Consider the following 17950-nt stretch of genomic DNA (forward strand, 5'->3'; position numbering starts at 1 on the left):
AGATAAATAAAAAGGCTAGGGGAAAAACATCAATAACTTCAGTAATTTAGGATGACCATTATTGAAACTGTGGTTACTGAGGCATTATAACCTTAAATCTTAAATACTCATTTAAATGTCCACCTCTATGATGTTGGTTCCTGCAGCCAACTGACTCCTATTGAGTTCACTGCAACAGAGATGTGTGTTGACTCTCTTTATCAACATGTTTGATTTAAATAATTTGAAATATAATGTGTGTGTGATTAAAAAGCCATTATTTATAGTCAATACAAACTTTTAAAAATAGTTCCAAGACAATCAATTAAACAAATAACTGTAGTAGTATATCACTAAAGGGCTTTGCAGGGATATTTCCCTCATTCTGGGCTACCCACTTTTACTTTTGCTGTGCGGTTGCAATATTTGCAAAACCTTAGACTCCTCCAGAAGCCTGTGGGACAGTATGAGGAGGCTGAAGATCATGCACTGTGTGTTATAGATGCTAAGAAATATATGCTGCAGCCTGAATGTAAAGCATAGGATTATCAAGATGGTATACTGCCATCTGCTGTCCGGAGCCCAACCAGCAACTGCTGAATATTGTACCCCCACATGTTACGAGGCAATGTCTCTCCAAACCCATTGCCAAATTGTGACTTTCTTCTTTGAAAAAATGACTGAACATGACTAATACCTGAAGACCCCATCAAATGCAGAACATAGTTTTGTACAAGATGATAATTTAAGGTTATACACGTAATCAGTGGTGTTAAGTAACTAAGTACATTTACTCATTACTGTACTTGAGTCCAATTTTGAGGTATTTGTACTTTACTTGAGTATTTCCATTTCATGCTACTTCGTACTCAGGTAAATATTGTACTTTTACTCCACTACATTTATGTAGTAAGTTAAGTTACTTTGCAGATTAGTGATAAACAATATGATCAACACTTAAATTAGATTTGAGTTACATCTATACATTATCATTCAACCCAGCAGTAAATAAAGGGATTCAAATGAGTTCCACCTTTACAAGCTTTATAAACATATGAATACATCAGTAACTATAATTAAAACATATCATATATATATGTATTTATATATATATATATATGATTGCGAAACGGGCCAGTCTCAATAATAAGTACTTTTAGAAATGTAAGTATATTTAGATGCCAATACTTTTATAATTTTACATGTACAGGACTTTTACCTATAGCAGAGTATTCCTACACTTTGGTTCTACTATTATTTAAGTACAAGATTAGACTTTTTGAACCTCTGCAGGCAACTATGAAAAACCTTCATAATTCACTTTTACAGAACATCGATTCATATGTTTAGCAAAAAATTAAAAATTAAAACATTACATTAAATACCAGTCGCAGAGAACATAGTATCTTACTGTGATTCAAATTAAATAGCCTTATAGTTGAATAGGAAATTTGCGAAATAATAAAGTTAACATTCAAAAGATTCTCTGTAATATATGAGATATAGCCTAAGGTTGCAACAACAATAACAACAACAACAACAACAATTACAACAGAAATGTAAAGGATCAGCTTGCTCTCTCTCATACTGCTCGCATCCGTTTAGCTGCATCAACCGCTAATCGTTGTTTTCCTCCTCGCAAACCGGAGATACTAATTCCCATTGGTCAGTATGCACAACTCTGTCAGACAGCCAGTGGCTCTCTGAGCTTTGACAAGCGATGAGAAAAACAACGACAGTCGATGAGAAGCATCATATTACGTCCAGTGCGACCTCTACTGTTCTGCTCTGAGCCTGGGAAATGTAGTTTAAATTCGGTGTTTCAACGTACATATAGCAACATGATGAACAACAGCTCCCATAATTCGGCAGTGGAAGTGAAGCTGTCATGCTTGTGTTTTGCTTTGGTTTTTTTGTTATTGTTTCGGGTTATTGGAGCAACTGAGCCTGAAGAGGAAAGTGCGTGTGTATCGCTCATGTTTTTGTTGTTGTTTATCCCACATTGTGACTCCTGTATCTAATAGAGAGACGGCTCGTCTAGACTGTTTACAGAGACGCGAGGGCGATAAAGGTAAGCAGGATAACCGGCCGAGACGGTGGAGCCATAATGTGCGCAGATGTCTTTGTAGTTAACAAAGCCTGTTATTGTCTTGCCTGACGTGCACGCACAGCCCACTAACTAATGATACGTCGATAATAATTGCGAGTAGGCCTCCAGGTTCAGATCCACCTTTAGCTGCTTTGTTGACATGTTTGTCTTCCTATGTTTTCATCGACGTGCACGGACACTGTTTTCACTACATGTGCTGCTACTGTTGGGCCTCAAGCCTCGTGCCCTGTAATGTGAACCCTCCGAAAGCTAGTGTATATTTTTGTCACCGATCCATGTTTTTTGAAGACATCTGCAAAACGTTTTTTTAAACAATATAAGTTGTTTTCCTTATTGCAAAGTTTAGGAAGATGCATTACAAAAATAGAAACTGTACACCTCTATAGTTATTTTTGGCTTATACAATACAACACAGCTTACTTTAAGTACTTTAAAGCCTCCACACCAAAATGATGTACAGAGAAACAATTAAATGAATAAAATACAAAAATCTAACAGCTCAGTTCCCAAACCATACAAATAAGTGAAAAACTAAATTAACAAGAATACAAATTGATGTAACACGAGAGAGAAATATAAAAAATGGGAAAGGTACAGTTAATCTACAACTGCAGCATATGTACACTTTAGGCCCAAATAGTGCCTTTAGAATCCCCTCTCAAATTTAATTTATTTGCAATTGTTGTCACCTGAATGTCTGTCAGGATGACCGGGCGCATGCAATAGTTACTCACACTCAACATATGGTGGATTGAACACCCCACACAATACTAAATGAATAAATAATGCCTTCTCTGAGCCACAAGTGGTTTAATGGTTAACTGCAAGCAGGAATTCCTCAAAAGTGCATTTGCCAGTGAAATTTGAGCCCTATACAAGCTGAAGGTTCTAGACACCTTGTCCTTCATGCTTACACGTGCACGGTGTACAATAGCAAATTATGTTGACGATGACTGAAATAACCCTTGTGACAAACATGTAATGTCATGTTGCTCAACAGCAGTGCTGTCACTGAGGTTACGTTCTAATGTTCTCTCCTCAAGTTGGCACAAATTAAGGATATCCACTTACACAAAATAAACATTCACAGACTACAGGCTCTGTCTTGTTTGTCTTCCTAACAACATTGAACATTGTGGTTTTTTTCCTGCATGTGAAAAATAGCCTGCCTTCCTTTAGTGTTGCCATGGAAAACACTTGGCAGGTCGAGTTCAGAAACGTGGGCTGCAGTTACTTCCCTCAGAGCAGAGTCGATTGCCACTACACACTGAGCTCACAGCACAACTGGGCCAGCAATGACTGGATAGGACTCTTCAAGGTACAGTTATCCTAAAGACTGTCAGAAAAATAATGTGGATGAAGAGTATTTAATGGCAAATAACATTGTGCATATTTTGCTCCTCAGGTGGGATGGCTGTCAGTGAAGGACTACCACACCTTTGTTTGGGCACTGGCCCCGGCTGACTATCAAGAGGGCATGGATGTCAACTGCTGTGTGCACTTCCAGGGTACTCATTACCTTTTTTTCTAATTGTATTTTATTTCCCATAGTTAGCCAGAATCTATACTGGTACAGTGTTTAGATCCGCATATAAAACCTTCACTAGGAGATTGATGTTTCTGTAAATTGAATTTCTCTCTAAGTCACAAAAGGCTAGCTTCTACTCTATGGAGTGGAAGAAAATGTTATTTGTACCTTAAAAGAGTGTTTCCACTGAACTTATCCTAAACAGAAGACAAATATCCCTCAACTTGGACTCTAACATGGGACGAGGCTGTATCATGGTTACAATACTGAGTTATTATGAGGATGATAAGCACAATGCCTCTGTTGAAGCCTGCTCTAACTACTACTAAATACTGAAGAAAACTCTTTGTACCGTTTATCAAAGGCAGCTGATAAGCCCATTCAGCGAGGGCCAGATGTGCAGCGGGTGCAGCATTGACAGCATTTTCACTAAGTTAAGCGTACTGCCAAGAGCAGAGGGAGAAAAGTATAAATAAACTTCAGATGTTTCCTTATCATCAGCATTGTGACCTAAGCCGGTGCTTTAAGATATAATACAGCTCATAAACTTTGCTGTATGTCATTCTTCCTTTTCTGTTTTCCATCAGGCCCTTTTACTGTACACATTTTGTAAAATGGCAAAGTCTAGATCATTCTAAACATGAAGCCTGTGTTAGATAAGGATACTATTATCTTAGCTTTATGGCCTGGAGGAAATCAAGCTGGCTGGCTCCTTACATTATGCAAATAAATATTCGTGCTTCAGAGCAAAATTAAAAATAGTATAATTTTTTTCTGATAAAAAAACAGACAACAAATGACGAGGCACCTTAAGTAAAAGCAAGTTAAAAAGATATTGGTTTTATCTTGCTTTACAGAGCAAGATAAAAAGAGCACTATCAACAAAGTAGTGCAGAAATAGACAAGAACAATAAAAAACTGAAATATTTGTGCTTCACAAAGAATAATTAAAAACAGCACAGAATAAACAGTAAAGTAACAAGAATAGAACATATTAAATCAAATAGAAAATTACATGTTTAAATAGAAAATGCAATGTTAAAAAATAAAGTAAAGTCAATGTTATAAATACATGGTACACAAGCTATAACAAATAGTATTAAACAAATTATTGAAAACAAATGACAAGGCACCTTAAGTAAAAGCCAGTTAAAAAAGATATTGGTCTTAATGTCTTAGCAAAACTAAAGTGAATCAAGAAAGAAGTTATTTAGTAGCCTCATCAAAGCTGGTAAACCTAATAGGCCTACTTTCTGAGAGAAACAGGAAGCATTCATTAAAAGAATGTTTACGTTTTCTTTCTTAATTAACGATTATCTTCCATATTCCAAATGTTTTTGATCAACCTTAAATAAATAGCTAAACCTTGTTGTCGTTTAATGAAGAATCGGCTAGTTGTAAAATAGAGCTATAGATAATAGTGCACATAACTTTTTTAGTGAGTTACTCAGATGAGTACCAGGAGACAGCGTTTGGTACTCACCCCACACGAAGCGTGGTCCTCCTCAGTGTCTCCTTCACTGTCCTCTATTTACACTTCTTGCGTGATAGATGATGAAGATGCACCTCCCTGTCTCTTTTTAAGCCTCCGATTTGCTTTCTCCAAAACTTGTTGCCAAAACTGTGAAGTCCTTGCATTTCCTGATGCCAAGTTGGAGGATCAAATACTAAGAAATTATCACATGACTTGAAGTCAGTTAGTCTACTGATATCCAAGCAACAGAGCTTCATTTAGCATGATACTTGTGTGGGTTGTACATGAAACCACTTGGTAATATATAAAAATGTATATGTTGAAGCCTGTTATGATCAATTGTGAGTTAAAACTTTATCTAAAAAGTAAAGCTGATGATGGATTACTGTGGTGGAGTTAAAATAACAATAGCCTATTTCTTTTTGAAATGTGATGGAGTAAAAGGATAGTAACTGTGATTATTCATGTTAAGTAGCCCACAAGTAACTAAAACAATTGCAAGTGCAATAAGAAGCTACAGGAACGTTAATCTACGTCGGTAATATTAACTTTATTTAATACAACATTTACGGTACAAGATTTACATCATACAGCCCATGTAGTGTAATATTTTACAAATGATGAATTACAGCAAACATGTGCAATATATCCATTATTACAGCTCCGTGGCAGTAAGGCGATATGGGTCCGTTCTTATTGTGCATCCATGGGTAAAGAGAAACTCATGTAGTACTGAACACGTAACATGAACGTGCCGGGCAGCGCGGTCCCGTGGGTTAGATGCACGTTCATAATGCCGAGGGAAATAACTCTCAGAATAACGTTATTAGCACATTTTTACAACTTGAGGAACGAATGTTTTTAATAAGGGCTATACAAACGTTCATACTGGGTAGTTTATTTAGTTTTAAAAAAATTATCCAACGAGTTACAGACCACTCTTTCCCAATGTAAGTCAATGGGAAAAAGTGTTTCTGGGCCCAGCAACCTAAAGGAAGTGTAGTACCGCCGTTTGACCAGCACGAATATTCTCATCAGACTCCGGCGCACTTCCTGGGGGCTTGGTTACAGTAGGTAACTTCAGTTTTGTTTAGATGTTTTGAGGTAGCAAAGGCGCGTAGTGACACAAGTGACGTTACGCAATTCAAAGATTTTTGCCGCGCATGCGTATCTGCGTACCAGTTATGTGCACCCCCCTGGCTATAGACCAGTGTTTCTCAAACTTTATCATACCAAGGACCACTTAACCAATAAAAAAAACACTCGCGGACCACCTAACTCCACAAATATCCAAAATCACATCGTTTTTCTAGAACAGATTACAAATCGCCTGAAAATGGTACAAACAAGTGAAACTCACGGCCCGTACACACAGCAGCTTTTGGCGATTTGTCCACCGCTTCCAGCGCGTCTCCGCCCATTGACTTTGAATGGGGATGACGTCACTTTCCCTCGCTTGTCGCCGAACTGCATTGTGGGGGGGCGAGGCGAAGATTTCCAGGATTTCCAGGATGTTCAGGATTCCAATGTTGAACAATGTTCAACTTTTGAGGCTGAGCTGGAAGCGACAGCCAATCAGATCCGTGTATGCAAATCTGACAGTTCAAGCGCTAGCCAATCAAACCGCGTGCAAGCTGGGAGAACCAGACCCGCAGTTCATTTCTATATTCCTAACAAAAATGGAGGAGAACTTAGTTATTGCGGTAGCAAATCACCCGGTTCTTTATGACCAGTCCCTATTTACTTACCGGGATACAAACCGGAGGAACCAGGCATGGAGGGAGGAGGCAGAGACAGTGGGGGAAACTGGTAGGTTTTCGCTTGTTTGGGGATTTTATATCCAGTTTACTTCGTTGCTAGTTTACTTCATTGCTAGCAAGCATAGACAGTATCATTAGCCAGCATGGAATGTAGCATAAAATAGCACCATAGACATTAATCTCATAAATGTTTAAAGAAATAGTGGAGAAGAACCGGGGTTTTTTGCTTTGTATGTCGGGGGCGGGAGATTCATGTGATTGGTTGTTGGTCGCGAAATCCCCAAGCTTTCAGACACGCCCAGCTCCAAGATTTTCAAGATTTTTGAAAAGCTGCTGTGTGGACGTACCGTTATTAAGCTTGTTCCATTGCGGAGATATTCCCGGGAGAGTGCGGAAAACTGAAAATAAGTAATTAATTAATTTCAAATGTGAAATGTTACCAATATACTCACGGACCACCAGTGGTCCGCGGACCACACTTTGAGAAGCACTGCTAGACAAACATCCTGTGTAGGCCGCTCCTCAGATTACCTGTCCTCACAGAGACTTGTTTTACTAACTTTATGAAAGATTAAACTTTATATTCTCATCTAAATTAACAGACAGAATAAACTCTCATCTGACGAAATGTTAGTACTTTGATGACAACACCTGAAACAGCCCTCAAACGGGACAGATTAATTTACCTGCATAGGAAAAGCTATCTGCGTTCATTAAGTATAATAAAGGTAAAAGAAAATAAAATAAAATGAAAACGTACTCAAGGCAAGGTAGACTTCTTGAAGATATATCAGGATGGACAAAGTATTTTCCAAGTCGGTGATCAATAACAAACCATCGGTTCATTCTAAAGGAGCCCGCTAAAGTGTTTGCGAGCGTTGTGAATCAAATGTTTTGCTCTACGCCATTTATTTTGGCGCTCACCTGGTCTAATTGACGGAATGCTGCCGCTCGTGGTGGGAAGCTGTATTGCAGCAATCTGCTCATGAATCAATGTGGCGATACAATACATTTTTTTCTTTTTAAATTGCATTAGTAAATGATTTGTTTTATGCATATACATTTACATTTAAAATCTAAACCCTTTAAATCATGGTATACTATTTTTCATAAAGACTGTTATTATAAAGGAGATTTGCTCTCCCAAAATAAGAGGGAGTTAAATTATCTAGCCATCTAAAATGCATTAAGCCTCCTATGAATATCATAATGGTAAAAAAAACTAAAAAACACTGAAAACTGAAATGTAACATCTCATGTCTCATCTTTTTACTACCACTTCTTAGCCTCCTACCTACCCAAGACCAGCTCCCAAGATTATGAGTTTGTATACATCGACGCAAAGGGGGAAGTTTGCTCCCGCAGCTCCACATTTAGTTTCTGCGCTCCAAAGCCCCTTGAGGATCTGGTGACCTTTGAGGAGGAGCCCCATGGTGAGGAAGGAGGCACAGGCATGCTGCTGGTAGTGCCCAGGGCTGAACTGCTGCAGGTGAGCATAACAATAATAGAATATATTTACAAAATAAGGTAGCAAAGTATTTTTGTTTTGCTAAATTAATGAGTGATGATAAAACAAATATGCTGGAACATTTAATTTTTTATTTCCCATCCGCTTCCTTCTGTCTCTCGTCAGAGTCGACTGCAGGAATGTTTGCGAGAGCGCGCTGAACTGCTGCAGGCGCAGGAAGCAGAAAACAAGCACAGGGAGAAAGAGATGGAAGATTACAAGAGGGCCAGGGAGGCCTGGGACAGACGACGCAGAGGGCTGGAGAGTGAAACCGCCAGGCTGAAGGACGAGCTGAAGCAGAGTCAAGGGATGCTAGAGGAGATGGAGACGGAGCACAATGTATGTATAGAGCTAGGCAAATGACGAGGGAAAGAAAATTTACTTATGACCGATTCGCTTTTGGACGTTTCCATATTTTTCTTCTGTATCTGTGCCTTTATTCTCAAAGCATGTCTTTGCTCAAACGATGTCATGTCTTTTTCAATTTTAAGTACTAATGTAATTTAATAAAATGCCTGGGCTGTTATATTAAAATATAAAATTTAATATATTTTTATATGGGTTGCCTAGTGTATGTCATAATAAAATACAATTCCTCGTAAAAATTAAAAATGCCTCCGGTCTGTTAGGAGAAGCAGGCTTTTGGAGAATCACTAGCCCAGGAGAAAAGTGCTTTATTGGATGCGAGGGAGGCGAGCAAAGTGAGAATCAAAGAGCTGGAGGAGGATATGAAAACCCTGACACAGAGAGCCGTGGAAAGAGAGACAGAGTTGGAAAGGTATGACGTTTTTTTCCGCTTTGTCGCTTCTACATTAAGTTTTATGTGGGTTTCATGAGTACTTTTGATCATCAGTAACCAACTCTATGTGTGCAGGATGAAGGAAAGAGTAAAGAGGGCAGGAGCTCAGAAAAATGAAGAGGATAGTGAGAAAAAGAGCCTGCAGGTAATTTCAATGCAGATGAATATTGCTGTACATCATAATAAAAGCGGTGTCTTAGTTGTTCTTTCTTAAACATCGCACTCTCTTTCCCCATCTGTGTCATGTTTTTCCTATAAGACCAAGCTTGAACAGACAGAAGGTGAACTCCGAAGTCTGTCGAAGGAGTTTCAGGTGCTGAGGACTTCGCTGGCTCAGAGAGACACGAGTGTTCTGCAGCTCCAAAACAGCATCACCACCCTCACCCAGAAACTCACCACTGCACACAGGAAAGAGGTTGGAAATGAGGGTTGACAATAATATACGGTTTGATCATTAAAGCTGGAATCGGCAAATTTGTATGCGAGGGGCATTAAATGTCTTTGTGTTCACAAGACAAGAATAATGCTTCACTGATGTTCAAAATACATGTTGTCCTTTTTTAATGCATCACCTCCTTTAAGCACCGGCAAACCAAATGTATCTTAACACATGGGCTCAATTACCTATTATACCTCAACTTATACATGGGTGCATTTCCTAATTAACACACATAGCTTTAAATAATAATGAAAGCACATCCTAAAGTTTTACCAGACATACTTGAAGAACTACTTTGGCTTGTCATATTCTGTATTAGTTATAACCCCAACTGGCATTATTTGGGAAATCATCTTCAGATATGTAGCCAACATGCTTTCTTTTCCCGTTATTTCCAGGCAGAGAACGAGGCAACACTGAAGGAGATGTGGAGCCTGCGGGAGCGTCTGAACATGAGCGAGCGCGCTGCAGAGGGCTTAAAGAGTGATCTAAATGCCATGGTGGCCCAGAGGGATCATGGGCAGGCGGAATTGCATCAGGCTCGTCTGCAGGCTGCACAGCTCACACTTCAGCTTGCTGATTCCAGTCTGGCCATGAGAGAGGGAAGAGCCCGCTGGACCCAGGAGAGGCAGCATCTCCAGCGCATTGCAGAGGTACATATAGCTGCTAGAATAAAGTGCAGATTTTAAATCATTTGTGATGGGGTAGAGTTAAAGTTTGAATGTAACTTCAATAGCAATGTTTTAACACAAAATATTATGTATTTAAGATCTATATGTTCCTGTAGTGACTTTTTAACCTTATCTATACTTAAGCCACTGAGGGATAGGAACGGGAGAACTTAGTTCTGACGCATGTTCCAGATGATAAAATAATGTCCATACGAGTGTATATCCTTGATTATCCTTTATTTTGTGTTCCATATATTCACCATATTGATTGTATCCATATTGCCTTTCTGTTACCATTCAGATGAACAATATGCCTGCCTGTCATGCTCTGATACATACAGGTTAACACAGCTCATATCAACACAGCTTCTGCCGACATGCTCAAAAACAGTTTACTTCTGTCCCACACACCTGAATCGCATCACCCATTGATTACATATATATACACTCACAAGTGAATGCTCCATCTTGTGTTCAATGTTGGAACTGCATGATACATTCAACATGCAGATAAAGTATTATCCAAAATACATTATGGTTCCAACAGTTCCTTAGCTCATACATGTTCCAGTGAACCAATGAAGAATGTTATATACTGAGAAAGTGTATGTGTGCTCATCCCTGACAGAAGAACCACGAGAGTCTGGAGAAATACAATGCTGAGATGCAGAAGATGGAGGAGAGGCTGCAGGACGAGAGGATGGAGAGAGTGAAGCTGGAGGTCGAGCTCGGCAGGGAAAAGGATTGCAACCGGGTGGGCAGACCACTCGGAACTTACTGCATTCAGGGTTCCTTGTAATATCTGGACGGAATGGCTGTAGGGGTTCCTGTACACTTTGGCACTTTTAGGACTGTGTTTTATTTTGTCTGTGGGTGAATGTCCTTTTTGTCTGTAACTTTATTTTGTATTGCTGCTGTTTCTTAACCATGTTTCTCTTTAGCATCAAAACCTGTGTCTCAATAGATTACTTGTATAAATAAAGGTTATATAGCTAATATTTAAAACACTTTTATTTTGTGTGTTTGCAATAAACACAACGACATTTACAATTAAACAGTAAGATATTCTTATATAGTTAATTTCTAAGTACAGAAAACGTAAGCTATTCTTTATATATATATATATGTGTGTGTACTGTGTATATACTTTGTTTGCTACACAGTTGTATTTTGTAGAAGAGTATTTGTTTTTTCTGACATACCCTGTCCTGTGTTCTCTGTCCTTGCAGGTTCAGCTGGGGGAAACCCGCAGGGAGCTCCAGGAGCTGAAGGCCAGCCTGAGGGTCGCCCAGAAAGAGAAGGAGCAGATACTTGCAGAGAAACAGGTCAGAAACTCACTTTAATTAAACATAGGGGACAACTTAAAGCTGAAGCCTACCGAATATGTCCAAAAAGGAGAAGCTATACTGTTTTGAAAACACGTGCCTGTATAGTGTCACAGTTACTAACTATATGTGTGCTGTTCATTATCAGCTGACAAGGTCTCAAGGCCAATAAATGGCTATGGTATGGTATAGATTAACAAATAAAGTGTAACAGTTTTATCCTAATCAGCCCATAACTGCAGTACTTTAGTCATTATTAGCTTTAAAGTTAAGTTACAATTTGTACCTCTCTCCAGCTTGAGTGCATCTATAAATACGTTTTTATTCCCTAAATGCTCGTTATTATTAATGTATTCATATCCTAAAGCTTACCGATGTAACATATATGCAAGTATAGGGATTGTGAATGTCCCAGGTGTTGGGAATCTTCGTCTGTTGTTGTCTTCTTGGTTGTTATTGTGCAATATAAATGGTTTATAGCGTAATATAAATCAGTGGATTTCAGAGCAGTCAGTGCTGACGCTGTTAAAGTGCCTGCAGAGTTTTTGTTGGATAACCACCATCACAATAGCCCGCAACTGGCAGAGTAGATAGTCAATGTTTTTAAAATCAGTGTCCAGCTTAATTTTAACATCCGCCACATGGGAGCGAAGCGGCCAATCTGTGGCACATGATAAATCAAACTAATGTTTAAATGTTTATTGAACAGAGATAATGATATTTATATAATAACAAGTGTTGCGGCTGTGCATTTGTTACCATTTTATGTGGCTTTGGCTGGAAGAAGTGGAACATCATGAGGGTTACGAGGGTGATGGCTGCTGAAGCCACGATGAAAGTCCTGCCCGGGCGTGTGATATGATGGCTGTATTTTCCACTACAGGAGTTGATGGAGTACATCTGTCAGCTGGAGCAGAAGATGGGAACAATGGTCAGAGCCAAGTGGAGTGCTGCCCCGATTGCCTCTACAGGTGAATGGAGCCACACATTAATCTACTATATGCCCTGTAGATAAAAGTGTAAACCATCATATAACAGCAGCGCTAAATATTCCTCCGAACAGCCTCTGTAGTGGGGGCGACAGGAGCAGTGCTTTGAGGAAAACTGAACACTTTTTCTTTGTCAATTTCTCTATCTGGCAGGGCGGCCTGGTAGTGCATTATCCGACTCTGAGGACGAAAACCCAGAGGCTCTGCAGCCCCTCCGCCCAGCAAGACCTCTGGGTCACTACAGGTTGTGTGAGCAGGGCCAGTCAAACTTCCTGCTCCTTGCCCCCCCTCCTTCCTCCCCAAGGGAGGCAGAGAGTTGTGCGGTGGTCATCAACCAGCCAGCCCCGCTCTCCTCGCCACACCAGGTCGACGCTGACACTTTGCCGCACAGCTCTGATTCGGTGAGACACGCTATTCGAGCCATTCAGCGTCAACATAGTGTAATTGCATGCGATACTGAAAATGAGGTATGTCTTCATGCTGATAGGCGTGCACACCAGTTAATAATGGGCAGTGAATCGTTTGATACGGACATTATCTCCTCAGAGCAATTAGGCCACTAGTGTGCCAGGAATTAGACTGTAATATCTGCTCTGTGTGCGTGTGCGTGTGTGTGTGTTTGTCTTTGTGTGTGTTTGCTATGTGTGTGTATTGCTCTCTGGTGTAAAGGAGGAGGAAGCTGATACACTTCAGTGCGGAAGGCTCAGCTCTGAAGAGGAAAGAGCACTTTTGCTGCCAGAGCACACTGCCACTGTTATCAGGTAAAACACACACACACACACACACACACACACACACACACACACACACACACACACACACACACACACACACACACACACACAGGGAGCATTACCAATTGGTATATACTGTAGGTATTGCTATTAAAAGCTTTAGGGAGAAAGTTATTTTCGCCTGTGCTTAATATAAATGATTTAGTACGGTACAGTTTTAAGGTAATTGTGCTTTACTATTACTATTAGAGGGCATTGCCTGAAGCTTCCACTTAGCGTGTTAAAGATTGTCAAGTGTTGTTAATCAATCCCTATTCACTTGTGACCCTTTTACAAACAAGCAGTGTTTTGCTGAGTTCTTTAGTAATTGTTTTAATGTCTATAGTTGTCTCTGAGCCTTTACTAGTAATGGAATATTTGTGTCTTGTTTAATTGGTGTTGAAATCTAAATGTAGGTTTTAAGTGCTTCCACCAGAGCTACTTATAACACTGTGACACATGCAAGAATCAAATGTTGCTAGAAATGTTAAAGCTTCTACAAATAAAAAAATATATTTAGATGGGCACATTCATATGAGACTAGTTTTAGATAAACAGGTTGTACTGTAGGTAACGCACATCCCAAAAACTTTAAAGGTGCTACGTTAAAAAAATCTAACTATGGCATGAATCAGACAAAAGATGAAGCTTCCAGAAATTTAAATTTGACAAACATTTGATCAAACAGACCAAGATATCAGTTAGATCATAAAATATCACAATCAAAATAGCTAGCTCATAATACAGTATGCATATCTTTTTACCTAATAAATAAACTTGCCTTCCCTTGAAATATATTCTAGGATTTAGGTTAGATTAATGCAGGGTAAGGCAAGTGACGACAACACAATTCAGCACAGCTGAAGATTTGATGTTCAAAGATGGGGCTCTGCATTACTGCCTGCATGTTAAAAGGACATTTTCTTTAAAGGCCAAACAAGACAACACATTTCTTCTTGTCATACTGGCTGGTCTTAAACTCTAGCAATGCATCATATTTTATGAGCTCATGACTTGATTTGTGTGTACAACCTTACTCTGCAGAGCAATTAGTGAACACAGCAGCCAGATAACTGCAGTCTGGCAAAAAGTGTCATATTTCTTTCTTAAATGCAGAGAAGTAAAAGCCCAAAGTATTTAAAAGAGAAAGGAATGAAGTAACTGTACTCGTGCATAGCACCTGAGTGCAGAGTTTACCCTTCAGGTCTCAAAGATAAATGGTTTCAGGCGCACACAGTGAATTCAAAGCTTACTAATGCACCCAGATACATGTGACCAATTATTTATGGTGACAGGGTGAGTATGGCTGGAAGATGGAAGTTTTGAATATGTGGTCGTAAAAGAAGTTGAGTCAGGGTGAGGCGGGGGGAGACTGTGTGAGACAGAGCTGTGATGTGGGAGGGGCGAGATGGGAGGACAAGGGGACAGATAAGTTGACAGCAAGCTGTAGGAATGATTTACCTGAGGGTTGTACTGCAGTCACGGGCCAATTTTCAGCATCATTAAAGCTCTCTCTCTCCCATTCACCCGCTCCTTCAGTCTAACCTCCTTTTTCAACCAGAACGTGTGTTTTCTTTCACCTTTTCACACACGCACACTCTGCTTTGTCTCATCCTGCAGTGATCTGGCCGACACCTCGCTGTGGTAACCAGTGGACACTAAGCCAAGGCGGACGATCAAAAAGAGAAAAAGGGTTTTTATTTGAGTTAATGTGGTTCCACATTACTTCCACTAACAAGCACATATACAGCTCACTCACTACACACACAAAATGTTAATATGCAATTATTGTATCTGCAGTGAACCTTGAGTTTCCCCTCTTAGACTGTTGTGTTATCGCCCTTGCTGTTAGTTGTTAGGAATGACATAATGCTCGTGGTGGCAGGTCAACACCGTGTTTATGACGGACATAAGGCTGGTGCACAGTATGAAACGGCGTGCTTTTGGGCTCAGGCGTTTGAGAGTTTGCAGGCTGTAGCAGAATGATTTCTGTTGAATCATTGCTATGTTGAGGGCTTTACGATGGATGTTATGTCGTTTTTATGACTTTTGTGATTAGGAGTCATGACAGGCACTGTAATTATGATGTTTTGTGTGGGCCCGGCTCCTCTTGAAATCATGGCAAAACTCTCTTCCAGCATTAAATTCTCCACAGCAGCTTTGAACGCTATTCACGGCAGCATAAAGTTATGATACAGCATCGTGCCAGAATTATATTGCAGTAATGTAGGTTCATGGCATCATATTTCTCCTCCATTTACCCAGAAGTAAGATTTTATATGCACTTTCTTGTACGCCGTAGAAGTTGATTGTTTTCATGCAGATGCAGTTAAGGAGATATAGTGATGCAGACGCGCTGTCGGGTGGAGATGCATTTGAAATAGAAAGCCTATTGAACAGATTGTGTTTAAAGTCTATTAAATAGATGCCAGATGCAACTTTCTACTTCAGTACCTTTATTTCACCATTATTATAATATTAATGCTCATAAGCTCTTTACCATTTATCAGCTGCTGTTTTTACTTTGTAATGATCTTGGATTCCGTAATTATTTTAATTAAATGCTAATTTACTAGCTGGCCGTTTAGATATTTAGTGTTTGTATTGTACAGAAATCATGCAGTTCTAAATTTGTGCCTAGAATAATTTTTAAAATAATCAAAGAAAAAAAGCTTTATCGATCCCGACATCATGACATGGTGTTGGTATATTTCCCCTAGCCCTATGGCAATATACTGCCTAATAAAAATCGCTGCATACCTTTTAATCAATACTGTATACATTTTTCATGATTTTTCTATTTATAATTAACTTGGGCTATGCTGCAATGAAACTATGCAGGTTTAGTTTGACAAAGTCTTTCACGCAACTCTGTGCAATGTGTGAAAAAGTTTTCCATGCTTGGCTAAAAATATTTGCTAGACACTTTGATGCTTGATGATTTCATCAGCTAAATTTGCACCCTATTTTTACTATAGAAGAGTTTTTAGATGAAAAGTAGATTTACGGATACTTTATATGTCAGTCGTGTGTCCTTTCATCATTATCTTAATCATTACCATTGTGTGTTGTGTTTACGTATATTTTATTTACACATTCTATTCTTACATTCTGCTTTTAAAAACGTACTTTGACTATAAAGATTTGAGTTATATTGTTTCGAGATATTGGTGCTAATGAAAGGGAATGAAACCGGCATGTTGAGTTTAAAGTGGAGGAAATTAATTGATTGATTAAACAGGATTATGAAAGTACTCGAAAGGAGTTAATGTCTGTCCAACCTCTCACTTACCTTGTGTCACTGCGTACTCTGGTGTTGCAGTACATGTTGATTCTCCTTGTAAAGAAGTGGGAATGTTTTAAGGAGCCTGGTATTCTTTCCCAGAAGATTGCACACTACACTACATGTATCCTCCATAGTCCTTGTTTGTGGTTGTAATCTGACTTTATGTTTTAGGGAAGTTATTCTTTTGTTATCCCACTGAGAGTTTAAGGGACGAGTGCTCTTCATCGGGACACGTCTCCGGTTGCAATAAAGCTCCAGTGGTTATGGTTTGTTTTGAAGTTTTGTGTGTGAAGGTTATCCCACATGTACATCGCTGTGTATTTTCTTATCAGTCATGTACCGGGGTTTGGGTGGGGTTACGTATAATAAAGAGGTTTATGTATCCATTATCGTGTCTAATGTGTCTTTTTCTGGCCAAAGATCATAGCAATATTTGGATCCTCACATGACATTTCACTGGTAATTAACTATGCCATTTCTTTTCACACAGCTATATAACCTATATTCCCCTTTGGCTCATTGCCTGTTTCAGATATATTTCTCATTCTGGAATTTCTCTCCATTCACCTTTGGCTCTCCCTCACTCTCCCCTCAGGCAAGAGCTCCTCATCGTCTTCATCCTTGTGCGTGAACACTCCTCCGGCACCACACTCCCTCCATCTTAAGTCTGGGGTGACGATAGCTAATTATAAAATCAATGATGCCGGGCTGCCTAGTTTACAGCCCCCTAAAACCTTAACTGGGAAATCACTGTGGGATTGATGACTCCCTCACTCTTTATCTCTTTTAATTAGAAATGTAAAAGATATGAAGACCCAGAGGCCAGAACACATCTCCGAGTTTTTATGACTCTGACACCCGCCTTCCACAGCTCTCGCTTCCCTTTCCCAATTCACTCCTTCCTCTACCTGGCCTTGTTTATTCCCTCCTCCTCCCTTCTGTCCCACCCTCCATTCACACTCTTGTCACAGATACCTTTACCCGTTTCTTCATCACGTTCTCCATTACCCTTCCTTTAAGATCGCCCGCCTCCCTTTCTGTTCGCACATTGAAAGGTGTTATAATTGATGGTCTTTGCACTTGAAAACGTTTGTCACCTTCCCTTCACCTCTTCTTTCTTCCCTTGACTGATTCCCAAGCCTCCATGGATTTGCTGCATATGTAACACATGAGGAAGATGTCCTTTTTGTCCGTTCTGACCCAGGTAGGGGACAAATAATGTGCTGTGTGGCCCCACTTCCAACTCCATGCATCCTGCACATGACACGTACGCCTCTCTGTCTCGTATATAGCTTTAGGTCCACGTAGAA

The 17950-nt window shown here is 39.6% G+C and overlaps 1 protein-coding gene and 1 long non-coding RNA gene across 3 annotated transcripts in view; one reads left to right on the plus strand and one right to left on the minus strand.

Annotated features, from left to right (window-relative positions):
- Positions 1-7833, minus strand: part of LOC117541972 — a 41969-nt gene extending 34136 nt beyond the window's left edge. Inside the window, exon 1 of the long non-coding RNA XR_004568360.1 lies at positions 7612-7833. This is a non-coding gene — a long non-coding RNA (uncharacterized LOC117541972). The remainder of the gene's footprint in view (positions 1-7611) is intronic.
- Positions 1857-17029, plus strand: calcoco1a (calcium binding and coiled-coil domain 1a). Of its 2 annotated transcripts, none has more exons than XM_034209360.1 (15): positions 1857-2050; positions 3254-3407; positions 3495-3597; positions 8138-8340; positions 8485-8697; positions 8988-9136; positions 9233-9302; positions 9417-9572; positions 9995-10249; positions 10896-11021; positions 11497-11592; positions 12476-12563; positions 12735-13048; positions 13251-13342; positions 14975-17029. In XM_034209360.1, the coding sequence occupies exons 2-15, from the start codon at positions 3276-3278 to the stop codon at positions 15000-15002; spliced, it is 2025 nt and encodes a 674-aa protein (XP_034065251.1). In that variant the 5' UTR covers positions 1857-2050; positions 3254-3275; the 3' UTR covers positions 15003-17029. The 2 variants fall into 2 exon arrangements, with proteins under 2 accessions (XP_034065251.1, XP_034065252.1); XM_034209361.1 differs by having other exon boundaries at positions 12735-12982.
- Positions 17030-17950: the final 921 nt, after the last annotated feature.

The sequence above is a fragment of the Gymnodraco acuticeps genome, unplaced genomic scaffold (assembly GCF_902827175.1).
Source record: "Gymnodraco acuticeps unplaced genomic scaffold, fGymAcu1.1, whole genome shotgun sequence".
NCBI classification, from domain to species: Eukaryota; Metazoa; Chordata; class Actinopteri; order Perciformes; family Bathydraconidae; genus Gymnodraco; species Gymnodraco acuticeps.